Raw genomic sequence first — 22,997 nt, 5'->3', positions numbered from 1 at the left:
TTAATTACTATTGATCCTTGTCTCCACAATTTCAGTTTACGGAGTGGCAGTGCAATTCAGAGGTAAAACACCCTTGTTTTCTGTCCTGGTTTAATTTGTCATTGCACATTCTCAATATATCTTTTTTTGTGTTCTTTAAAGCAGTGGTCCCCAAGCAGTGGTCCCCGACTGGTCTGTGAACCTGTTGCAGGTCCGTCAGCGTAATAAATATTAAGGTTTTCAATTTCACCCTCCTACCTGAAATGAGAAAAGTTCTATCAAATAATATATGTGAATTACTGTAACTTGCTTTAATGTATATTGATTTGTTTGCCAAAGGGAAAGCATCCTCACCTAATAGATACTAAAAATTGCTTGTCATCATAAGTATTATGTAAAAATGTTTTTATTATAATATAAAACAATGACAATTTCAGAAGCAAAAGTTTTTCCCCCCATATGGCAACCATGTCAAAAATATAAATATCCCCCCCAAGTACATCAAATACACATCTTTTTGCTCTAAAAATGGGATGGAAGTTTTTGCATAACATCTAATCATTCAGCCTGGATATTTATGAGCAATTATTAACACTACTTTGCATAATCACACATCTTTCTTAACTACTATTTGTGTAAAAAAAAAAAAAAAAAAGTATACATGTAATATAACTAAGAATCACTTTAACTACAGATATTTCCAAATGCTACTTGCTATTGTATCTCAAAAGATGGTGATGTACAGTAGCCTTTTTATTCACACAATGATAATATTGAAATGACCGGAAGATACCGTTATCTTTACTGCACAACTACTGTCCTGTTAACTTCAGTATATATGGAATAGGTGCATAAAGATCACAGTTCGTAAAACAGTTGAATGACATAATGGGATCAAAAGAGATTTTTCAAAACAAAAGAGAGATTGAACTGCATATTTCAGTATTTGATCATGTCTCTCGGCTCAAAATGTTGTGTTTGGGGTTCAAGTTTCATAGTAAATTCTCACACGTAGGCATTTCTTCCGTAGTTGGTGTTGACAGACCTGGATGAAGTGGACACCACACGTCCTCTGGAGGATGGCTGGTATGGATAATGCCTTTAGAGGGCAAAAACAAAAACACAATTTGTTTCCTTATATGCTCTTTGGATAAAATCTTCATTTGGATTCATACTTTTTTTCACCCGGCTCCTTAAAACTGCACGAACACATTAGACAAGAACCTCCACACATGGCGAGTATGGCTGATGACCAGCCGATGTACAAACCCTCTCCAATCTCATACCTGTAAGACAATTATGTGAACGTAATACTATCTATATCGAGCTATGCTTCCGAGTTAATCATGTAGTAGTCACGCTTACTTTGTCCCTGGGTAGTATTGATCAAAGAACTCTTGCGTGATATTTGCTGCATACCAAGACACAGCGATCATGGTGCACAAACCTAAAACATCATGACACAAACAAAAAAGCTTTGAGGAATTGTCTAATTGCATTAATTCATATGTTTGACTAATATGAGGGTTATGTTAAGTTGAATGGTACTCAAATAGAATTAAAAAATACGGAAAAGTATCAGTAGTGTCAGTACTCTGGGATAATGACCTTGAGTAAGTAAACACGTCGCCATTTTAGCACCTATGATGAATTCTGGATGATTTGAATAATATCCCAGCTGAGGTGTTTCAATGAGGAATCCCAACAGTTCAAAAATATGTTTGCACAAAGGACCCCATTTAAATATAATTCCATCTTTTCTTAAATAGGATGTTTTAAGGTTTGAATTGCGATGAAGTCTATTTTTTTATTTTATTGGGTGGTTAAAGATTCTTGTTTTTTTTCTGGCAATTCTTGGAAGTAAAATTCAGGAAGTGGTGGTTTGTGATTTGTTTGTGCGGTTCTTGGTCTTAATAGAGCTACCTCCTTTATTCTATGTCTAAGAGATTAATTCATAAGTCACATCCGTGGATCTTTGTTCGTACCCTGGAGTAAGAAAAACACGCCTCCGATTGCAGCAATTCTTCCTTTCAGAAGGTAGTTTTCTCCACCAATTTTCGAGCACTGTATTCCAACCAGTGTTGCCACAAGCCCAAATGAGCCGAAAACAATGGAAGCGATCATTAGAGCTCGAGAGGCTTGGATGTAGCCTGCAAAACACACATGGAAGTACAATTTTGTCTTTCATGCCAAGAAAATACATGCACAGAGCAAAATAAATCACAATCCCGTCAAGGTCATATTTTTTTGTCAGGAGTATCCAAACTTTATCAAAAATCTCAAAAACATATATATCAAAGTTCGCCAATTCATTTCAAGCTGGACTGAAGGCAAAATACACATTTTTTTCAACCTGAATGAATCCATACAATTATATAGTACTGTGATAGTATAAGGGTTGGACTTAAGCTAGAGACTGTGAAGTTTTTTTAAAGTTGTTTTACACTCGGTTTACAGAGGTTGTTCACTCTTATCGCCTTTTATCTTATTGTATTTTTATACTACCCATCATATATTCCCCATTGTTTACCACAGACAATGACCTTTAGGCTGATGCAACTGCACTCAGGTCGTTGCTTATTTTAAAAAAAATCAACAAATCGGAAAGAAATCTAACTGAAAAGTGCAAGTAAACACCTTGTCTCAATACAAGGGCTCTATTTTACTTTCCACAAATATTTTTCTAACTTAAATCAAGCAGTCAATAGCTGTTAAAAGTTCCAACAACATACCGCTGAGTGCAAGCAACGAAGGAAAATCACGGCAGTTGTGAACTCCAGTCGAATCGGTGGCACAGGACATCCAAAGATTCTCATAAATGGTGGACGTGGTGATAACATTACCGTCCACAGATGACACTCTCCAGTATCGATTCGGTAGGGTGACCCCAACCATCAACCAACCCAGAAAGCCCAGTAAGAAGGCAAACGCTTCCACTACCGGATTCATAACGCCGCGATTTCAGTCCGTCTTAGAGCTATCCACAAAACGGAAGACTTCTCGCAACTGGCTAAAGTATCTTCGAGAACAAAGTTGTTTTTCCCTCAACCCAGCTTTCTCAGTGTGCTTAGTCTACTTCCCAGCAACCCTTGTACGAGGATGCTACAGAAATCTTCAAATTAATGATTAATTCCAAACAACCCACATGTGATTTGTCCTATTATTCACAGATCTCCTTAACGTTTTTTTTTTTTTCTCAAAAAGCCACGTGTTTACTCAATTTAAGGGAAGTGCGATTGAACCTTGCCACCTGCTGACTAACGTCTATAGACTTAGAGCCATTTGTCACCTTCTGGCATTCGCTTTGAAGACTGTCAATAAATCTAGTTGTTGCTAATGGGATTCAAGTCCTAGTCAGGCTCCTCTTCTTGAAGGATGATGGGGAAGGTCATTGGCCACGAGGGGTGTGGGTGCATTAACACGTGCCCACTGCCCACCCACAGTTAAAACTATTTGTATAGATATATATTTATATATATTTATATATATTTATATATATATATATATATATATATATATATATATATATTTATATATATTTATATATATTTATATATATATATATATATATATATATATATATATATATATATATATATATATATATATATATATATATATATATATATATATATATATATATATATATATATTTATATATATTTATATATATTTATATATATATATATATATATATATATATATATATATATATATATATATATATATATATATATATATATATATATATATATATATATATATATATATATTTTTTTTTTAATTTATATATATTTAAATAAAGTGTAAGTTTGCTTGATTTTCTTCAGGGAGCATTAGAAAGCGGTTTTAAGACAGTTATGTCTACATATTAGCTTTGGCCTTAATAATATTAGCACTATTTGACAATCATGATTCACTTATACTTTCATAAATTTAAGGATGAATACACACGTCATTGCTTCTTTTCCTAATTTAAAATAAATACATGTCAAATAAAAATGTTAACAATTGATTGAGTTGATTGGTTTACAACATTGCAAAAAAAGCAGTCTGTCGCATTAAATGAAACATGTTGTAATGCTATAGACTAAAATTATTTCCCCAGTTTCTTTAATGTTAAATGATGATCCAGTAAAGGAATACAATATTTTCATATACATACACAATTATATTATACAATCACCACAATCTTATAGGATAAGCTTTATAGCCAAATACTCTATACAGATTAAAGAAAGTCCACTAAATTTAAATTGCTGTCCTTGGATTTTTATCCTCAATGTTGAAATTTAGCTTTTTGTCTCTTTACCTCCTAATTTGAAAAATATTTTCCGCAAATGTTTCTTATATTGTAATACCAACTCTAAAAAGAAAGAAAATGCAGACTCAGCTAAAACTCTAAGCTGAATCATCAACAAATCAGTACTGTACATGCACCATTATAGTCCACATTTTTTTCCACAAAAATAATTTCTCAGCAGAATATGACTTACCTGGCAAAGCTAAAAGGGATGGAAAGTCACGGCAGTTATAAATTCCAGTAGAGTCACTAGCACAAGACATCCATAAATTCTCATATATTGTGGAGGTTGTAATTGCACTGCCTTCATTTGTGGACTCTTTCCAATACTGGTCTTGTAGTGACACCAAAATCAGTACCCAGCCTACAAAACCAAGAAAAAGTGCTGTAATTTCAATAATGTTTCTCATGTTGCAAGTACAGTAATGTTCTCTATCTAATCAGCCAGGTCATAGCCTCTTAAGGAACTCTAATGGCAACTTCTGATGTACATTTTGGACTGTTCGCAATAAGTCTGCCCCCCCACCCCCACCTTTTTTTTGCACTCGAACATAATGGGACTAATTTGAACATTGATTTGATTCCCGTAGTTACATGATATGTCTACTGTACCCGCCCAAAATTGATTACATTACACGTGCTTGGCAGGTAACCAAATGTAAGCAGACAGATTTTTTTTCTCCTCCTCGTTTTTGATCTAGCCGAGGCCAGTTAGGGTAATATATACAATCTACTGCTTTATGGCTCTTTGTAAATGCTTGTAAAACTCAGATTCTTCGGCACTAAATACATATTTGCATTTTTTTAAAAAAAAATCCATTGGAGATTATATAAACATAGTAATTCAATATTATTCAGAATACATTAAATGTCATTTGACATTAATTTAGATCATTAAAGGCCATATTATAGAAATTGGCTGTTTTGCGAGATGAAATAATTACAGTTAATAAGAATTATGAGGAATTATTTTTATTATTTCTGGTGTTATTTGGTAACAAATATGATCCTATCTCCCTTTTGCGAGCTTATCATTTTAAATAGCTTTTTTTTCCATTCTTGATGAGCATATATCATTACATTATGTAAACTAAATAAAGGACTGAACATTTGAAACCAGCTTAGAAAGCAGTTGGCAGGTGATTTATAGGAGGCAGAAAGTATCTAATTTAACACTGGTTAAGCATTAACAAGTTTCCAACACAAAAGAGTCATTGAAATTATTGACATGGCAAATACATTTTTTTCTTTTCCCCTCAAAAATATAGATTCAACAATGATGTTGTATTTTCTTTTTAAAAAAAAGCTTATTGACTTAATACAGTGCTTTCCAGTTAAAGAAGTTGGCCAATTTCATATTCTTACAGGAGAAAAAGAGAATTGAATAAAGACTTTTAAATAAATATCTAATCTTATTCAACGCTATCATAGGTTAAAGATGTGCAGCATTCATTTGGGTATTTTGTTTCATTCATTTTCTGTCATCTAATAACTGAAGCAATTAATATAATGGTATGATTTATTGATTAATTGTAGATTTAGTCTGTATCTTATCGAAAGTCAATACGTTTTTCTAGTAATCAGGGTGAAAGTTCAAGGTGCATTCATTTACCTCCAATATTGAGCAGACATTTAGGCTTTAAATCATAATCATTTTTTCTGTTAATATTTTATCTCCTTGCCCTTCCCTTAGTCATCTAAAATTTGCATTCGTTTGTGTCCGTGTTGACCTTTTCTACTTAAAGGGGAAGTGGCCTGTAAACCAAGTCAAAAGTTTTTAGGGGGTTTCAGGTTTCAGTCTCAAGGTGTCATTGGCAGTAGGCTTAAAATTTGCAATATGTAAAATACAACAACTGCTTTACACTTTTTACAAACGCAATCCAAAGATATTTGACATGAGAGAATAATTCATTGATTCATTATCATAATAAAGTGCGCAATACATTTTTTACACGACTTTTAATAATTCTTTGCAGTTAGAAATATACTTCTCTATATACTACCAAATATCATTATATTACATTATTTTAGCTCCCATTGCTTACAGTTATGTAATATATACGATTCTAAAATGATTAGTTCAGAAAACTGTCATTTGAACAAACTCAGATTTCTATACACATCACATACAAAAAAAGTACTGTATGTGAAAAGGAGTACTTTGAGTTCCCTCTCAGTCAAGTAGTATTTAAATAGTCTATATGCTTAGGAACAATCATTATTTGACTATGCAGCAAGAGTTTCGATGAGGTCACGGCATGAATAGGCGGTATAATAAATCAGATTATTGATAGCTTTTTATGCTATTGTCAGGTTTACCTGGAAGTAATGTCTTTTGGAGCATGAAATTGGTTAAATGAATGTAGTTTATCACTCATTTGTTCACTCTACTGTACAATGTAAAACGGAACGTGAAGGGAATATCATAATTGTGGGCTTTATCAGATTTCCACGTGACGACTATTCTCTCATGTGTCAGTGCACATGCTGAGCTCTAATCCTTCTTGGTAATCACACTCCTCATGCACTGACAGCCTCAGTCATACTGTAAATATGGAGAGCAACACATTTTCTTGCTTAGCAAGTGTTTATTCTTTGTGTTCATAGCTATGGCTAATACTTCTTCATTAATTGTATACCTGTACAAAGAAGATACTGCTAAAAAATGAAAAGAGACATATACACACATCAACGTATAACACAAAAATATATAAATTCTAATTTTTACACAGGTAGTTTTATATAAAGTTCATACATTGTTATACATATGTACATTGTCACAGTCAGAGGTGTGTTGTAATGCGTTACATTTACTCTAATATTTACTGGATTCATTTGTTTTTTTGTAAAAATGTTCTTCAATAAGGAGTTTTTTCACTTTATTTGTCCTATGATTACGCCGTTTGATACATGGCGCCTTTAAAGCACTGTAAGTAAGAGTCTATTTCCCATAGAATATAGTTGCATTAAAGCTCAGAGTTCAATCTCTCTCTGAGTTTTTATTTGGCACCAATAATCCATGGAAAACTGGAAATATGATCATTTTAATTTAATGGTAGAAAATATATTTTCTCTACTAGATGGCACACATGCTCTTTGAATGAGTGACGTTTCATTTCTGTAAAATTTTCTAGTCAGAATTCACTGTCTTTTGTGTTTTTTTTTTTTTTTTTTACTGAATATGGTCATATAATATTTATATATAATACAAATTTCTATAATATAATAACCGTTTTTATTGAGGAAGTTGTAGCGAGAAATAAATAGACCACATTGTTTAAATATAATCTGACATTGTAACCAGTTAATCATTACTTGAGTATTCTTTTCAATGAATACTTCATGCTTGAGTAATTTATTTGGATGACTACTTTTATTTGAGTAATATTATTTGGAAGTGACTTTTTCTTTAGTTTTTCTGTTTTTCTTATCACTACCTTACCCCCCCCCCCCCCCCTCCCTATGATTATTATATTTAAATAGTGATTAAAATAAAAATAAAAAAAATCGAGATTGACAATTATCCCTCTGCTTTATAGAATGATACACCCGCCGCCTTTGGCTTCTACATAGTTTGGGTCTAGGTCATTCGGCAATTTTCCATTCTCAGCCCAGACGTTCAACTCTCCAAACACACCCGTTTCTATCATCTCTTCCTGCCATGGTATTGGAACATTCCCAGTGGAAAAATCCTTGAAAAACTCAGTATCCTTATTATCCATCACAACACCTTTGATGGTGCTAAAGGCACCAACGTCGTCAATATCTTTGGCGTAGACCATCTTAGGGTCAGGGACAAAAGGTGGTGGGAGCATTCCTGCAATAATACAAAATACAAAAGTACGTATACGGTCACAATGTCACAATTTCACTGCAATTATTCCCAATTTAAAAAAAATACCTTACCTAACCTGCTGTGACTACAAATACTGAGTGATCTCATTAATATTTATCTAACTGACAGTTGAAAGGCTTTGTATAGCATCAGGTGGTGACCATTAATCATTTTATCTTCACAGCAGATAAGGAGAAGGTGTTTATGTTTTGTGTTTGTAGATAAACTCACCAGCCTCGAGGCGTCCCCAATTGATTTCCCTGAAGAAAGGTTGACTTTTCAGCTCAGCACACTCATTGTTTTTGAACCCGAGGCGTTTCCCTGGATCTTTTTCCATTAAACCTTCACAAACAGCTTTGCACTCGTTACTGAAGTTGGGAGTGTACGGAACCGGATCGTTCAAAATTCTACGGGCCACCTCATCATTCTCCACCTAAAAGATGTTTTAGCAAGTATTTTATTGTACAGTGAAAGAAACCTGTACAATCATTTTGCTATATACCCACACTACCTTCTCTCCGCGTATTCTGAAGGGTCCTTTGGCTGCAATCATCTCAAACACCGTCACCCCAAGAGTGAAATAATCCACTGTGTAGTCATATTCCTTTTTCTGGAGTAGCTCTGGGGCCATGAATCCTGTTAAAGGAATCAATGAAAACATTCAATGAATGCTCACGTATTGTTTGTGATGTCCTTTTCCAGGCTACTACTTTCAAGGTTTTGGCTCATACCAGGAGTTCCTGCGTAACCAGAAGTTTTGTCTTTTCCTTGTGGAAGTTCAACAGCCAGACCCAAATCTGATAGGCGGACATGCCCTGAGAAGCCATATAGACATGAGATAAAGTGATCATATAGAGGGTCGGGAACATTTTGTACACATAACAATTCCTGTTATCAAATGTTATTCCTTGAGAGCCATACTCACAATTTATGAGTAATAATGAGATTTTTTTAGGGGGAAGGGTGGGCATTCTTTATTTTTTAGTGCTTCTCACACATACACCTACAATGCTTTTTTAAAACCATTATTATTACCACAGGGCGCAAACCTGCATCATCCAGCAGCACATTTTCCGGCTTCAGGTCTCTGTAGATGATCCTGTGCTGATGAAGATGCTCTAGCCCGCAGATGATCTGTGCGGTGTAGAAACAAGCTCTCTTTTCATTGAAGCCAGGATTTTTTTCATCCACGTCGTAGATATGGAACCTGTGGAAGAATATTAGAAAGCTTTGAAAGCGACTAAAAGAACATTGATCCAAAGACGGCTTTAACTTCTTAAGTACTCTTACTGTCTGACTTAAAGTGTGACGCACCCAACGGCCTGGTGTGTATATCAGCTTTAAGGTTTATCTATACTTTAACTAATTAGCTGACTTGGGCAGGTAGTGGCTGCAGCAAGGTGATTAATGAAGACGCCTCCTAGTTGGTTACAATTTTACTAGTTTAGAGTTTGCGTTGTCCAAACCATGTTATTAGTCAAGTGAAAATCAATCTGGAGAAATGAGCAATGAATGCGAGTGTGACGGCTTTTATTTTTTAATGGCTAAATGATGTTATTTAATGCAGAACAGAGAGTTTTGTGTTTGTATGAAGCACCTGAGATCCCCACCATTCATGATAGTCATAACTAGGCAGAGATCTGTCTTGGTCTGGAAGGCGTAGGCCAACGACACAATGAAACGACTGTGAACTTTGGCAAGAATGCGCTTCTCCACAATAGCTCCCTGAAAATGAAGAAAGGCATTTATTAGAATGGGGAAATTACTAATTAAAATCTTTATCTTAATCTGTACTTCAGATTCCACATCCAGTCTTTACCTTTAAAATGGAGAGGGATACGATCAAAATGGGGGAAATTACAAATCAACATCTTAATCTTGACAAATCCAATCTTAACCCTTCAACTTTAGTTATAGAGTATAAGCCCCTGTTGAGAGGACATCAAGGTAGAACATTTATATTTTTAGAAGTATAGCCATAACTACATTTAAGCCACATATCACTCTTATTGGCAAAATAAACATCGACTAAAACCTCTAGCTGTCTAGTAAGTACCTAGTAAACATTTTTTACAGTGTTTTCCTGTATCATTAACCTTCAATGGTTTTAGAAGAACAACACTGAACTGTTTTGCGGCATTTTTAAGCGCAATCTTTCTCACTTCCATTCGTTGTAGTAATAAAAGAAAAAAAATGTAGAGTCTGGTATAGTTTTTTAGGTATTTTCAGATTTTTTTTGTGAGTTAATTTTGCCTTAATCTATCTTGTACATGAATACTTTACCTGATAGCCTTTGCGTTTCTTCAGCCTCTTTTTTTCCAGCTTTTTATTGGCATACATTTTACCTGTGGCCTTGGCCTGACAAGCAAACACTTCCCCAAAGCCTCCTTTTCCAAGGACTCTGAAGTCCATGAACCACTCCTCATCCACAGGCTGGCCTTCCAACCACTTGAACTGAATGTAACGCGAGAAATACTTGCTCTGCTTGAATGTATCCATGGCCTTCGCCTCCAGGTGTTTCAGGAGCTGTTTCTCACTCTCTTTAAATAAATCCCCATGGATATTTTTGAAGTCCTCCTTCACTCGGCTGATGGCCTTCTCCTCGAGGAAACCGCAAAAGTTCTTGGATGCGGACTCATAGTATTTATTGACCATTTTTTGAGCCTTCTGAAGTCGGTCCTTCTCTTGGCATACGACATAGTCTTCAATGTCCTTCCACATCTCTCCAGTAGTTTTGTGGGTGGCCTCACTTTCCAGATATTGCTGAAACAGTCGCTTACCGATAGGCTCGCTGACACACATGTCGGTGAAGGTCTTCCCCACCAAAGTTTTCATGTGTTCACAATCTCTGATGTGCGGGAGTGTCAGCTTGGCCCGCATGGTTTTGTCTCGCAGCTTGGCTGCCGCGGCGCCATCTATACTTCCCCGAGCGGACACGTAGGCCGAGTTGGCCACCACCGTTTCCAAACCACCGATATCCATTCTCACTCAACTTTTGTCTGCAACAAAGAGCAGATGAGAAACCCATGAATGTGTTCCAAAAGTCTCATCTCATTTTCTCAATCGCTTTATCCTCATCAGGATCGCGGGTGGTGCTGGAGCCAATCCCAGCTGAGACAAGGAGACAGACAACTATAGATACTCACACTTATACCTAGGGGCAAATTAGAGTGTCCAATCAGCTTTCCATGCATTTTTTTTGTTCAAAATTCTCAGTTTTCACTTGTATTTTTTTGTAATATTAACAAACTCACCTTTTGACCTTTTGTATGCCAAGTGACTGTTTTCGTTAATAAAAAAAGATTACATTATTAAAAGCTACATTACTAAAATAAAAATCAATACAAATAGAAAATAACTCAAAATTAGATTTCTTTCAAGTATATTTTTGACATACGGCAGACATCTAATAATAGTGGCTCAGAAAATGACAGAATTGATGTTTTTCACCCAGCTAAACGACTTTTTAAAATATGTAATACTTTCTTTGCGTCGCTGCCCTCTTGTGGCATGTATTCTTTTGCAAGCAGAGAATACTAACGTTTATGACACTACTGATTCCAAATTGTTTAAATCTTGCCATGTGTTTTCCCTGACTAATAATATAGTACTGCTCCCTGCTGTTCAAATCTATGATATACTGTACATTTGTCGAAAAATATGGTTTTGTTTGTTTGGAATGTCTCTATGCTTCTTTCACCGGCAACAAAATAGAACAGGAAAAGTGGATTTCATGATTAAGACTTTCTGGAGTAAGCACTTTGACCTGGAACACTTGTGTCAAATGATACAGCAGATGCCTTTCCTTCTTTCTGTATAATCTAATTAACATTGACTGATGATTCTTGAGATTTACGGCTGACCTCAGTGGTAATTAACCCACATTCTTGGATGTATTTTTAAAACAAATTTAATCCTATCATCTGTTAATTCTCAATATTAAATATTATCTGTTCAGTATCAGTTTTAAAATATTACCTGTTAACACTCCAACATTCACATTCATTGTAAAACCAGTTGTAGATCATTTTTTATGCATTTTTAATCATAGACATTACATTTCTAATTATTAAATGGGATTTACAAAATCTTTTTTTTTCTTCAACTTGTTCAAGTAAAGATGTTTTAATTTAAATAACCACCTCTCTGTGGGAGCTCATTTAAATGGTTTTAACAATAATGTAAAATAATATGCTAAAACATTATTTGTTTAATACATTATCATAGACATTACATTTCTAATTATTAAATGGGATAAAACATTAAAGCTTCTTAGCACTAATGTCACCAATAAAAATGACCCATCCTGTCATTCACCATCAAAATCATATTAATATTGGCGACAATTAAATATTTAACAGCACTTGCCTTATCTTGTTGCAGAGTCAAATGATGACCAGTATGTTATTTTCCTTGCTCCTCCATCCACCACAACATGCAAAGATGGTCTTCAGGGGGTTTCTAAGCAGACTGTCTCCTCATCCCTTTCACACAGCGTAGTGAAGAGAAGAAACATCATCTGAAGATTTACCTGGCACCTGAAATCCAGTTTGGTCCTTGCCAGGATTACAGGTGGGGCCACTTGACATAAACTATTAGTGAACAGTAATCCCTCAATTATCGCGGTAGACCAGACATGGCCGCGATGAACGAAATAAAACACAAAGTAGGGTCACCCATATTTGGAAAAAAAATCATATTTCTATTAGTTTAGACATTATAAATGAGTGAGAATACATTAAAAATGAAGTGTAAGCATTTTTAGCCAGGGTAACAGTGATCCAATCCAGATCCAATCCACCAATTTCATTATTTGGATATTTGGCTACTATAAGGGAATAAATCGAGCTATCCTGCGTAGTGTGGTTCTTTAGTGCTATTGGTTTAATTAACTCTGTGTAAGAGCAGAAATCCTATTATGGCATCGTAAGCACAGTTGACAAATTGACAACCCTCCACAACCAGAAGAGTTGTAAATCAACATCAGCAGGTAAATGTTATAGTGTGCAAAAAAACTAACAAATTTACACACAAAAAATTGAATGTATTTCCCAACAATCGAATTATTTAATCATAGTGGGCAGGTTAGCGTGTCGGCCTCACAGTGGGGGATCTGGGTTCAAATCCAGGTCACGTCCACCTGTGTGGAGTTTGCATGTTCACCCCAGGCCTGCATGGGTTTCCTCCAGTTACTCTGGTTTCCTCCCATATTCCAAAAAAACATGCATGGTTGGCTGGTTGGACACCCTAAATTGCCCCTGGGTATGGGTGTGAGTGTGCATGATTGGTTGTCTCTTTTCTTGTGACCTCCGATCGGCTGGCCACCGATTCAGAGTGTGCCCCATCTCTTGCCCGGAGTCAGCTGGGATAGGCTCCAGCACCCCCGTGTACCTAATGAGGATAAAGTGGTTCAGAAAATGAGAAGAGATGAGACTGAATTAAATTATCCGTCAGGAAATACAGCACAGAGCAGTCACTTATTTTTTTTCTTCAGGGGAGTTGTAATTGCCGATACATTTTTAAATCAATTTCTATTTCAACACTCCAAATTACGACTCCACCAGGCGTCCGCGAAGCCATCTCGCTCGAGTGACAGCGCCCGGTGCGTTCGTTTGTGCGCACGCGCATGTATAAGACACGGACAGACACATTTCCCATATAATCGAAGGGGAGGAGGACGCACTCTGTCTGGCTGGAGATGAAGGACAAACCGGTCTCATAAACCGGCTCAAATTTCGTCAGCACCCCACTTGGCGGTCTCATAGGATGGACTTTCTCCTAAGCGGAGTGGCGGCGTGCGGAGCGTGCCTGGTGACCAACCCGCTGGAAGTAGTCAAGACTCGCATGCAGCTACAAGGAGAACTCAAAAGTCACGGCACTTATCAGGTTTATTACCGTAATGTCTTCCACGCGTTCTATACCATCGCTAAAGTGGACGGAGTGTCCGGTTTACAAAAAGGGCTCGTACCAGGACTATGGTATCAGTTTTTCATGAATGGAGTCCGACTGGGCTCGTACGCCGTCATTGAGTCGTCGGGCTACATCCACACGGATGGAAGGGTCAGTCCGCTGAAGACCATTGTCGCAGGAGCCACGGCTGGAGTGGTGGGAGCTGTTATGGGCAGTCCCGTGTATTTGGTCAGTAGGAGCTTGGCGATATCATGTTTAAAATAATGCCTTTTCGGTTAATGTACAGCTTGGAAGGTCAAATGCTAAACGTACCGTATTTCTAAACACATTTTCCCGGGGTGATTCTATTTTGACAGGTAAAGACTCATTTGCAGAGTCAGTCTACTGCCTCCATCGCCGTGGGACACCAGTATAAACACCAGGTATTACTGAACATTCATTCATTTTATGAACCACTTTCACCCCATCAGGGTCGTGGGGGGTCTGGTGCCTATCCCAGCTGACACCCTGAATCGGTGGCCAGCAAATCGAAGGGCACAAGAAGACAGACAACAATGGACTCTCACATCCACACCTAGGTGCAATTTAGTGTCCAATAAGGCTACCATGCATGTTTTTGGAATGTGGGAGGAAACCGGAGTACCCGGAGAAAACCCATGCAGGTCTAAGGAGAACATGCAAACGCCACACCGGTTGACCGACCTGGATTTGAACCCAGGACCCTAGAACTGTGAGGCTGACATGCTAAACACTCATCCCACATTCATTCATATTGATAAATTGATTCTCATCAATTCTCATGTCTTCTGATAGGGAATGTCACAAGCCTTGGTGGCCATCTACAAGATGCATGGAATTCAAGGGCTGTGGAGGGGCGCTAGCGCTGCAGTACCAAGGGTCAGCGTGGGGTCGGCATCGCAACTGTCTTCTTTCTCCTCTGCCAAAGAGCTAGTGATTGATCTTAAGGTTAGAGAATGTGAACACTTCCCATCTTTTGTGTTTTGTTGCAGAACAAGAAAGCACTCAAAGGCAAGTTTTAGATTTTTATTTAGAAATGAAGTTTTGTTTTTAGGACTAGCAAAATCATTTCCATTCGACAAAGGTTCACTGAAGGCAGTTGTTGTGACATGGAAAAGCTGTGGGCAGTACAACCTTCTGGAACAGAAATGTGACGCCTTTCATTGGCTCCCCACAAACACCAGAGCTGAAAACACTGGCCTTACATAACTGGAACGCCAGTTTCTAGTCTGTATACATTTAACTACTGGTTGTCTTGCAACAGCAGTACGAAAGAGTGACTAAAAACTTTCAAACAGCATTTCTCATTTTTCACTTCTCTCATGAAACAGGAACAATTAGTCATATTAGCCTTTCTCACTTAAGCACGCCCTTTGTTTCATTTAACTAACTTAGTTTTATAAAATCAGGATCAGCATATGGAGTTTATGTAAGTTTGTACCTGTTGTCCAAACAAGCACATTAAGACTGGAAAACCATGTCTGTCTATGAGGGTCAGCCAGCATAGATTCTAATAATAGAACTATACACCCACCAAGGGTTTTCATAGCAATGCCTGCATCATTGGTGTCAAACTCAAGGCCAACAGGTTAGATCAGAACCTGGAAAATCTTTTTGGCCAACAAAATCAGTAATCACGTGTTGCAGGTGAATGCATTTTTATTTTTTTGGTCATCGGATTGGCAAAACGTTATGAATATAATCGGGTCAGAAGTCAGAGTATAATGAGACATAGCTATTATCTAATCTAGCTCCCATATACAAACTGTTTTGCATTTTGTTCCTTTGCAGAACACAGTGTGAAGCAAACCTTATTTACTGCAGTGAAAACAAACTTGACATTCCGAGCCTATATGTTTTTTTGATGGATTTTTCCCTGATTTGTGTACTCTTCCCTATAGCTCTTTCCAAAAGACAGCTGGTTGGTGGCCCTGAGCGCCGGCATGATCAGCAGCGTGGTAGTGGTGCTGGCAATGACCCCTTTCGACGTGGTGAGCACGCGGCTCTACAACCAGCCAGTGAATCAGCAGGGGAAGGTGAGTTCTCTCATACAGTAACAGCACAAGCAACACATTTATGAAAGGAATACTAGTGTTTGCACATTTGCCTGCCTTTGGTTGGGTGTTGCCAACAAACAAGTCAAAGTAGGCATTCACTGGTGTGCTTGACTTTAATACAAGTTTCCTATGAAGGCTGGGTATTTTTAATTTAATTAAATATATATTTTTTACTGTATTTATTTCTCTAATAGCATTAAATTGTGTTTGAGCATTTGCGACCCTGTGAAGTTAACAGAACTAACTATTCAATTATTATTCAACTTTTTAGGGTCTGCTGTATAAAGGGTTCACTGACTGCTTTTCCAAGACTCTGAAAACAGAAGGGCTAACAGGACTCTACAAAGGTTTGGGAGCCTCTTATTTCCGAATCGGTCCTCACACCGTTCTTTCCTTATTCTTTTGGAATGAACTGCTAAAATTGTACCAGCCACACAGGTAACACAGATCACAACCAAGAAATAGTACGTGGTTAGTCATTAAATTACGTTCCACAGGTTTCAAAGAATTATCATGAAATGAGTTTGCATAACAAGGTTAAAAATAAACTAGGGCTTGGTTTCCTCTCTTATGAGAAGGATAATACTTCATGAAAAATACAAAAGCGGCATATAGTTCCATGCCAGCCCATCAAAACCTATTCTGACAGAGAAAAATATATTCTTTGTACTGCTCTTTTTATGCGATATGATCAATTGTAATTGTCTGGACAAAAAGGCTCAAAAAACAAATTAGTAACATGAGGCACGACTTAAATGATGGATTATAATTTGTCCACAGTTGATTTTGCACTAAAAGTATTTATTATGGCGTTTCAGTTCACATGCACTTACCTCGGTTATACAAAAGAGAAAGCAGATTAATAACTCGCACAAACAAGTTGTCTAACTTTTGAAATATGTTGTTTAAATGCATAGTAAAATCAGACTGCATTTTTTTTAATTTGTGTTGTTTCATGAAAAAATATTCTGAATCCTTTTATGGATAAAGTACTGTCATCAGCTGTTCTTTCATCAAAAGTGTCAAAGGTTTTTATTTTGGGATTGTGAAATTCTTCAAGAAATTTTACAACTGAGGCTTGACCTTTTTGGTTTATTGGTTTTCTACATCTGACACTTGGATTTTTTCATAGTGGAAATAGCACTCACTGTATGTCATTTTGTGTTGTAAAACCTTTTTATTGAGTTACACTCCAGAATTCTGAATGTATTAGAGAAACACTGGATGTAATGCCATAATGCTTGAATGATTTACTAGTCCAAATACGAATAGTGTTTTGCTTTAGAAAGTTTTCTTCAATCAGAATTAATCCGCTGTTTGTGGCCACATTTTAGTTGAGTGTGATGCATTCTACACTTTATTTGTCAAACTGCTACTTGTGCACATTGGACAAAAAAAGAAACAATTAAAACATTGTTTAACTTTATACTGTCAGCATTTATTTATTTTTCTCCAAAAATCCATTTGTAATTTCTTGAAAACATGTTGATTATTCTGTGAGTCAGTCTCCCATGATCCTTGCATTAAGATTTTTTTCAATGCGAAAATTGTCAAACATGGTTGGAAAACACTGCTCCAGTCAACATAATGTCAGTATGCAAACTTAAAGCTAGTTAACAGACCTTTTCTTGAAATAAATACATGAAAAAAAACATAAAAAGATAAATAAATAACACTGAGGAGGAAGTGCATTTTACGCATGCGCATTTATACGGAAAACAGACCAAGATGGACGCCCACGAGTTATTTCTAAAACTCGGAGCTGGAGCTAAATTTGATCTCAAAAGGTTCGCCCAGGATGCTTCTCGATTCAGAGTGCGTATACCTTGCGTATTTTATTCCATTTTAGCCTAGAAAATAAATTAACTTGGTAAACGAAAAGATTTGGTATATACTTCATGCAAATTTCCTTAACTGTGTCATCACGGCGAAGTTACCATCAGACCAGTAATGTTATCTTTTGGATTTCAGAGAAGTTGATCGAACAAAATGTCATTCGTGATTTAATGTGAAGAAACGTTTAAGTGTTAAATGTATTTATAGGTTTCTGGATCCCGTGCGGGAGACGAATCATCAGACAAACTCTCTACGATTGATTACTTCGGTTCAGGCTTGACGAATGGAGCCCAGAGTACGACTATACATCAAGAAGATGAACATGAAGACGAGGAAGAACAGAAGACTGAGACCCCCAGCTCAAAAAGAAAATTAAAGGAAAAGGAAAGTACGGTGAAGAAGAAGAAAAAGAAAAAGACAACGGACAAACTCACAGGTAGTCAAATTTTCCTGAACTATTTCATTGATTGAGCCAGGCTAACATATCACATATTTTCAGATTGTGTGGACGGACCAAACAATACAAAAGTGGGTGGAATAACCTGGACTTCCGCACTGGAAGGACAGGCCGGGAATGATGAAGGTGACGCGAAGGAGAGGTCACTAAGAAGGCAGAGACAGCTTCAGCGAGAGAAGGTCTGACTATTTGTTTTTAATCCCATTGTCATCTATGGCAGCCAATGAGTTAACCATGAATGTATCATTTTCCTTTTCTAATATTTAGTTGAATCGCGTTCGCGCTAGTCACCACATGTACGTTCACGGCACCGATGTACCAGATCCCGTGTGCACCTTTGAGGATCTGCAGTCCATCTACAAGCTGGACCCGCTTATCATTCAGAATCTACGTGAGGCTGCGCTGACCGTGCCTACGCCCATTCAAATGCAGGCCATTCCACTCATGATGCAAGTCAGTTGAAACACACATGTTATAGTATAATGTTCAAAACACATGGGAGGCGATGGCCAAATGCCACTGCCATTGTGCTGGAATCCAAAACATGACATATGTTATTTTCTCCCACCAGGGTCGCGAACTGCTAGCCTGCGCTCCGACGGGTTCGGGCAAGACTTTGGCCTTTTGCCTCCCAATTCTTGCTAGCCTCCAACGGCCAGCCAAACTTGGTTTCAGGGCTCTCATCATTTCCCCGACCAGAGAACTGTCCAGCCAGGTAACGCCTCGTAAACCTACTAATCGACAATTGCTGGCTACGATGCATAGTAATGGGGGAAAAAAATATATTGTCAGACCCACAGAGAGATGCTGCGCTTCTCTGAGGGTCTCCGTCTGCGGATTCATATCCTCAACAAAGCGGCTGTGGCGTCGAACAAATTTGGACCGCAGTCCAACAAAAAATATGGTAATGACATTGGGGAATGTGACAAAAACCAATAAGGTTTTTGTTGTTGTTGGTGATGTCCCCTCACAGAAATAATGTTTTGTACAGATGTCCTCATCACTACTCCCAATCGACTTATCTTCATGCTCAAGCAAGAGCCTCCTGCCATTGACCTCAGCAAGTAATGCTTTATTCAATTCTTTCTTTGTTTTAATTCCTTTAATGTGTTGTCATTAAATGTATGGGGTTTTATACCTTAATTGTATATATTATATTTTAATATAAATATTTTAAATGTCTTCATTTTTTGTGAGCAGTTTAGTTGGTATGTCTGTGTCTACTACTCTTTAGAAAATAATTATCATTACTGATGGTGTGGTATTTGCAAACAGCAGTTCTTGGCTTTAATACAATGTGAATCATCTTTCAGCGTGGAGTGGCTCGTGGTGGACGAGTCAGATAAGCTGTTTGAGGATGGCAAGACGGGCTTCAGGGATCAGCTGGCCGTCATCTTCCATGCGTGCTCCAACGCTAAAGCACGCAAGGCCTTCTTCAGCGCCACCTGCACGCCGGAGGTGGAGAAGTGGTGCCGACTCAACCTCGACAACCTCGTCTCCATCAACATCGGACTAAAGTGAGCGATAATTATTATAAGTCAACAACCGAATAGTTGATACACGGCTTTTATTTAGAAACACGGCGGTGGCATCCGTGGAGCAGCAGTTGCTGTTCGTCGGCACGGAGAACGGAAAGTTGGTGGCCGTGCGGGACCTCATCAAGAAGGTTTGGCTTGGGTTTTATTCTTAAAACCGAATGGGCTTTCTTTCGTCCCACTCAAATAGTTTTGACTTCATTGGCGGACAATGACATGATAGCAATTACTTAACATTCAAGTGATTATGCTGCAAATTAAAACAAATCAGCATCAGCCAATAACACGTGGCTGCATCTTGAAAGAAAATATTGGTGCAACACTCTGTATAATCTCATTTAAAGTGTTACAATTCTGCTTTTAGGGATTCCTGCCTCCCGTCCTGATGTTCGTTCAATCTATCGAGCGAGCGCGAGAGCTTTTCCGCGAGCTCGTCTACGAGGGGATCAACGTCGAGGTTATCCATGCCGAGCGAACGCAGCAGCAGGTATGATGGCAGAGGGAAGAAAGAAAGGAAACGTTGCCCACCAGACAAAATGACGCTGGTCTTCTTGTAGAGAGACAACGTGGTGGAGAGTTTCCGCCGTGGCCAGATTTGGGTGCTGATCTGTACAGCGCTGCTGGCGCGAGGTATCGACTTCAAAGGCGTCAACCTGGTGATCAACTATGATTTTCCCACCAGTGCAGTGGAGTACATTCATAGGATAGGTCAGCCACCTTTAAATTACACTCATGTAAATAAGGGTTAATTTCATTTCAATGCTCTTTTTTCTGTTAGTGTCATTTACTATAGTTTATTTCATTTCAAGATTACAATATCACTCATCAATAACAATCTGTTTAGGTCGTACGGGTCGTGCTGGACATCAAGGGAAAGCCGTCACGTTCTTTACGGAGGATGACAAACCACTCTTAAGAAGGTATGACCTAGGCCTGGGCGATCAATTGATTTTAAAAATTCCAATTTTTTTTATTGTGCTAATTGAAAAAATTTAAAGAAGTAATTTAATATTTTTCTCCAAAAATGGCAATCTCACAACTAGTTATTCAATAAATATGAGTGCTTTATGAAAGATTAGAAAAAAGTAATAATTGCAAAATAATTGTGGTCATATTTCATTGCTAGCATTGCCAACGTCATCAAACAAGCTGGTTGTCCTGTACCAGACTACATGTTGGGCTTCAAGAAAATGCACGGGTAAAACAATGCACATTCAAAATGTTATTTCAGTTTTTTTGCTCTTACATGTTTCAATTTTGGGATGTTTGTGTTGTTTAGTAAAGATAGGAGGAGAATTCTAAAGAAGCCTCCCACGAGGAGCACCATTAACACCACACCAGAAATTTTCATGGAGAAAAAGCCTTTCAAAGTTCAGAAAAAGCCAACTGGCCAAACTGCTGACAAACAGAGGAAAAAAACTGCAACAACTTTAAAAACAGCTGATGCATTGAAGAAACAATACAGGTGAGATCAATGTAACTTGTAACTTTTTGATGTTGTATTGATGTGCATAATTTTTACAGGTCCAGGAGAAAGGACAAGTCACAAGAAAAGGAATAGATGGATTTCAAAACCTTTTTTTTCTATGTTTAAATAAAGAAACATGACGTTTTGTTTTCTGAACCGCTTTATCCTCACTAGGGTCGCAGGGGGTGCTGGAGCCTATCCCAGCTGACTTTGGGTCACCCTGAATTAATAGCCAGGCAATCACAGGGGACAAGGAGACAAAACCATTCCTGAACAATTTTAGTATCCATTCAGCCTACCATGCATGTCTTTGGAATGTGGGAGGAACCTGGAATGACTGAAGAAAACCACACAGACCCGAACATGCAAGCTGACCTGGATTTGAACCCAAGGCCGCCACTGTGAGGCCAATGTGCTAACCATTGCCCACAATTCGTATTTGTTGGCTTAATCGTGTTCCTATCATCTCAATGGCAGTGAAAATCAGATAAATAAATACACTGTTAGCTGTTATGAATGAAAGCCTCATTCACAACACATTCACACAATGCAAATATGTCAAATATAATATAGTGTGATGACTGGTTAAAAAAACGCGCTAATATTTTATTTGGAGTTTGTATTCGAATATTTCATTCCATTGTGACTAAAGCGATATTGGATTAGATGTGTATTTTGTTTACAGATGTTTAGTAACACTTTTAGATGATCATCTTCTCTTTGGCGCGCGGTGATGACGCCATAGCCCAACATCAGTTACCGCGAGATTTCATTTCCCTGTTAATGTCCTTGCATTATACTGCAGGAAACCCCGTTCGCTCTTTCTTTCTCAACATGGCACCGAAGGTGAAGAAGGCAGGTTCGTGCCTTATAACACTTTTATTGTTAAGATTTTCACAGATCCGCGTCTTTCGTCCAAAATCGCGACATCAAAATTCAAAGTTAAGACATATTTCTGTATCTAGAGATCAATATATGTGAAGTAAAGAGGCGCAGTCTTTTTAAAAGGCCCGTTCGATTTTCCTGACGTGTGCTACCGATGGAACGTGCTAAGCTAATAGCGCCCTCGCAGCCTGCTTAACGGGCTACTTTGGCGGTGTAATTGTTTATATTACGTTCTCGTGTACTTGTCTAAATCCGTGTCAAATGATGTTTTTCCGCCTAACTGTATCTGTTTTCTTGATCCATCCAATACTGTGGGCTTTTCTGGTTGGCTAAATTCACGTGCCGTTCGTGGTTACCGTAAAATATTACACGTGACGTGTTATACTTTAAAATTCCTATTTGTTCGCCCACTAAGGTAAAATAACAATAAGTCTTAGTCATCTAAACCCGGTTTCACGCCATCAATAAAAGAATAGTTTCGATTTGTCGATTGTATTTTACTTAGATTATCTTAAAAAAAGATAAACGTGCACATTCTCAGTAAAACTGGTGAAGTAAATCATGAAATTAATTCATCCCTGGTCACGCCCCTAAAGTAATAATTGCGTGTAGAGGCCATTTGATTGCATTTGTGGAATATTTTCAGATGGATTTTATAGTCAAAAATTGTATCTAGCATTATTAGCACAAGATCAGCCACAGTTAAAGACGTTG

General features: G+C 37.6%; 5 protein-coding genes across 5 annotated transcripts in view; 3 read left to right on the top strand and 2 right to left on the bottom strand.

The window, feature by feature from the left end:
* Positions 1–984: 984 nt before the first annotated feature.
* Positions 985–3,085, bottom strand: cldn15b (claudin 15b). The gene is made up of 5 exons (XM_077740789.1): positions 2,712–3,085; positions 1,965–2,129; positions 1,345–1,426; positions 1,155–1,265; positions 985–1,078 (listed from the first exon to the last, which is right to left on the bottom strand). The coding sequence occupies exons 1-5, from the start codon at positions 2,926–2,928 to the stop codon at positions 985–987; spliced, it is 669 nt and encodes a 222-aa protein (XP_077596915.1). The 5' UTR covers positions 2,929–3,085.
* Positions 3,086–7,743: 4,658 nt separating this feature from the next.
* Positions 7,744–12,643, bottom strand: grk1b (G protein-coupled receptor kinase 1 b). The gene is made up of 8 exons (XM_077740788.1): positions 12,486–12,643; positions 10,401–11,116; positions 9,715–9,842; positions 9,167–9,324; positions 8,849–8,932; positions 8,629–8,753; positions 8,349–8,550; positions 7,744–8,099 (listed from the first exon to the last, which is right to left on the bottom strand). Exons 2-8 carry the CDS (start codon positions 11,097–11,099, stop codon positions 7,816–7,818), a joined length of 1,680 nt encoding a protein of 559 aa, XP_077596914.1. The 5' UTR covers positions 11,100–11,116; positions 12,486–12,643; the 3' UTR covers positions 7,744–7,815.
* A 1,094-nt stretch (positions 12,644–13,737) lies between these two features.
* Positions 13,738–17,528, top strand: slc25a35 (solute carrier family 25 member 35). Its single transcript, XM_077740650.1, has 5 exons — positions 13,738–14,255; positions 14,384–14,449; positions 14,841–14,993; positions 15,947–16,081; positions 16,374–17,528. The coding sequence occupies exons 1-5, from the start codon at positions 13,884–13,886 to the stop codon at positions 16,542–16,544; spliced, it is 897 nt and encodes a 298-aa protein (XP_077596776.1). The 5' UTR covers positions 13,738–13,883; the 3' UTR covers positions 16,545–17,528.
* Positions 17,529–17,799: 271 nt separating this feature from the next.
* ddx52 (DEAD (Asp-Glu-Ala-Asp) box polypeptide 52) lies at positions 17,800–21,554 on the top strand. The gene is made up of 15 exons (XM_077740633.1): positions 17,800–17,917; positions 18,146–18,374; positions 18,438–18,574; positions 18,663–18,848; positions 18,967–19,110; positions 19,188–19,299; positions 19,387–19,459; positions 19,709–19,912; positions 19,971–20,061; positions 20,295–20,417; positions 20,488–20,638; positions 20,775–20,850; positions 21,057–21,128; positions 21,210–21,395; positions 21,455–21,554. Exons 1-15 carry the CDS (start codon positions 17,831–17,833, stop codon positions 21,489–21,491), a joined length of 1,908 nt encoding a protein of 635 aa, XP_077596759.1. The 5' UTR covers positions 17,800–17,830; the 3' UTR covers positions 21,492–21,554.
* A 577-nt stretch (positions 21,555–22,131) lies between these two features.
* The window catches only part of rpl23a (ribosomal protein L23a), a 2,221-nt gene continuing 1,355 nt past the window's right edge, over positions 22,132–22,997 (top strand). Inside the window, exon 1 of the mRNA XM_077741177.1 lies at positions 22,132–22,257. Coding sequence (XP_077597303.1) covers positions 22,182–22,257 — 76 coding nt within the window. The 5' untranslated portion in view covers positions 22,132–22,181. The remainder of the gene's footprint in view (positions 22,258–22,997) is intronic.

This window comes from Stigmatopora nigra, chromosome 19 (assembly GCF_051989575.1).
Source record: "Stigmatopora nigra isolate UIUO_SnigA chromosome 19, RoL_Snig_1.1, whole genome shotgun sequence".
NCBI classification, from domain to species: Eukaryota; Metazoa; Chordata; class Actinopteri; order Syngnathiformes; family Syngnathidae; genus Stigmatopora; species Stigmatopora nigra.
This window is presented reverse-complemented; position numbering and strand designations above follow the sequence as displayed.

Bases quoted from the DNA above. Each gene is read 5' to 3' on its own strand.
- slc25a35 (XM_077740650.1), top strand. From the start codon at position 13,884: ATGGACTTTCTCCTAAGCGGAGTGGCGGCGTGCGGAGCGTGCCTGGTG. The intron at 14,256-14,383 runs GTCAGTAGGAGC...CTATTTTGACAG, and splicing joins TGGGCAGTCCCGTGTATTTG to GTAAAGACTCATTTGCAGAG. The intron at 16,082-16,373 runs GTGAGTTCTCTC...TCAACTTTTTAG, and splicing joins CAGTGAATCAGCAGGGGAAG to GGTCTGCTGTATAAAGGGTT.
- ddx52 (XM_077740633.1), top strand. From the start codon at position 17,831: ATGGACGCCCACGAGTTATTTCTAAAACTCGGAGCTGGAGCTAAATTT. The intron at 19,460-19,708 runs GTAATGCTTTAT...ATCATCTTTCAG, and splicing joins CCTGCCATTGACCTCAGCAA to CGTGGAGTGGCTCGTGGTGG. The intron at 21,129-21,209 runs GTAAAACAATGC...TGTGTTGTTTAG, and splicing joins GGCTTCAAGAAAATGCACGG to TAAAGATAGGAGGAGAATTC.
- grk1b (XM_077740788.1), bottom strand. From the start codon at position 11,099: ATGGATATCGGTGGTTTGGAAACGGTGGTGGCCAACTCGGCCTACGTG. The intron at 8,754-8,848 runs GTATGAGCCAAA...TTCCTTTAACAG, and splicing joins TGGTTACGCAGGAACTCCTG to GATTCATGGCCCCAGAGCTA. The intron at 8,551-8,628 runs GTAGTGTGGGTA...AACATCTTTTAG, and splicing joins TCAGAATACGCGGAGAGAAG to GTGGAGAATGATGAGGTGGC.
- cldn15b (XM_077740789.1), bottom strand. From the start codon at position 2,928: ATGAATCCGGTAGTGGAAGCGTTTGCCTTCTTACTGGGCTTTCTGGGT. The intron at 2,130-2,711 runs GTATGTTGTTGG...TGTGTTTTGCAG, and splicing joins TTCGTTGCTTGCACTCAGCG to GCTACATCCAAGCCTCTCGA. The intron at 1,079-1,154 runs GTATGAATCCAA...TGCCCTCTAAAG, and splicing joins AAGGAGCCGGGTGAAAAAAA to GCATTATCCATACCAGCCAT.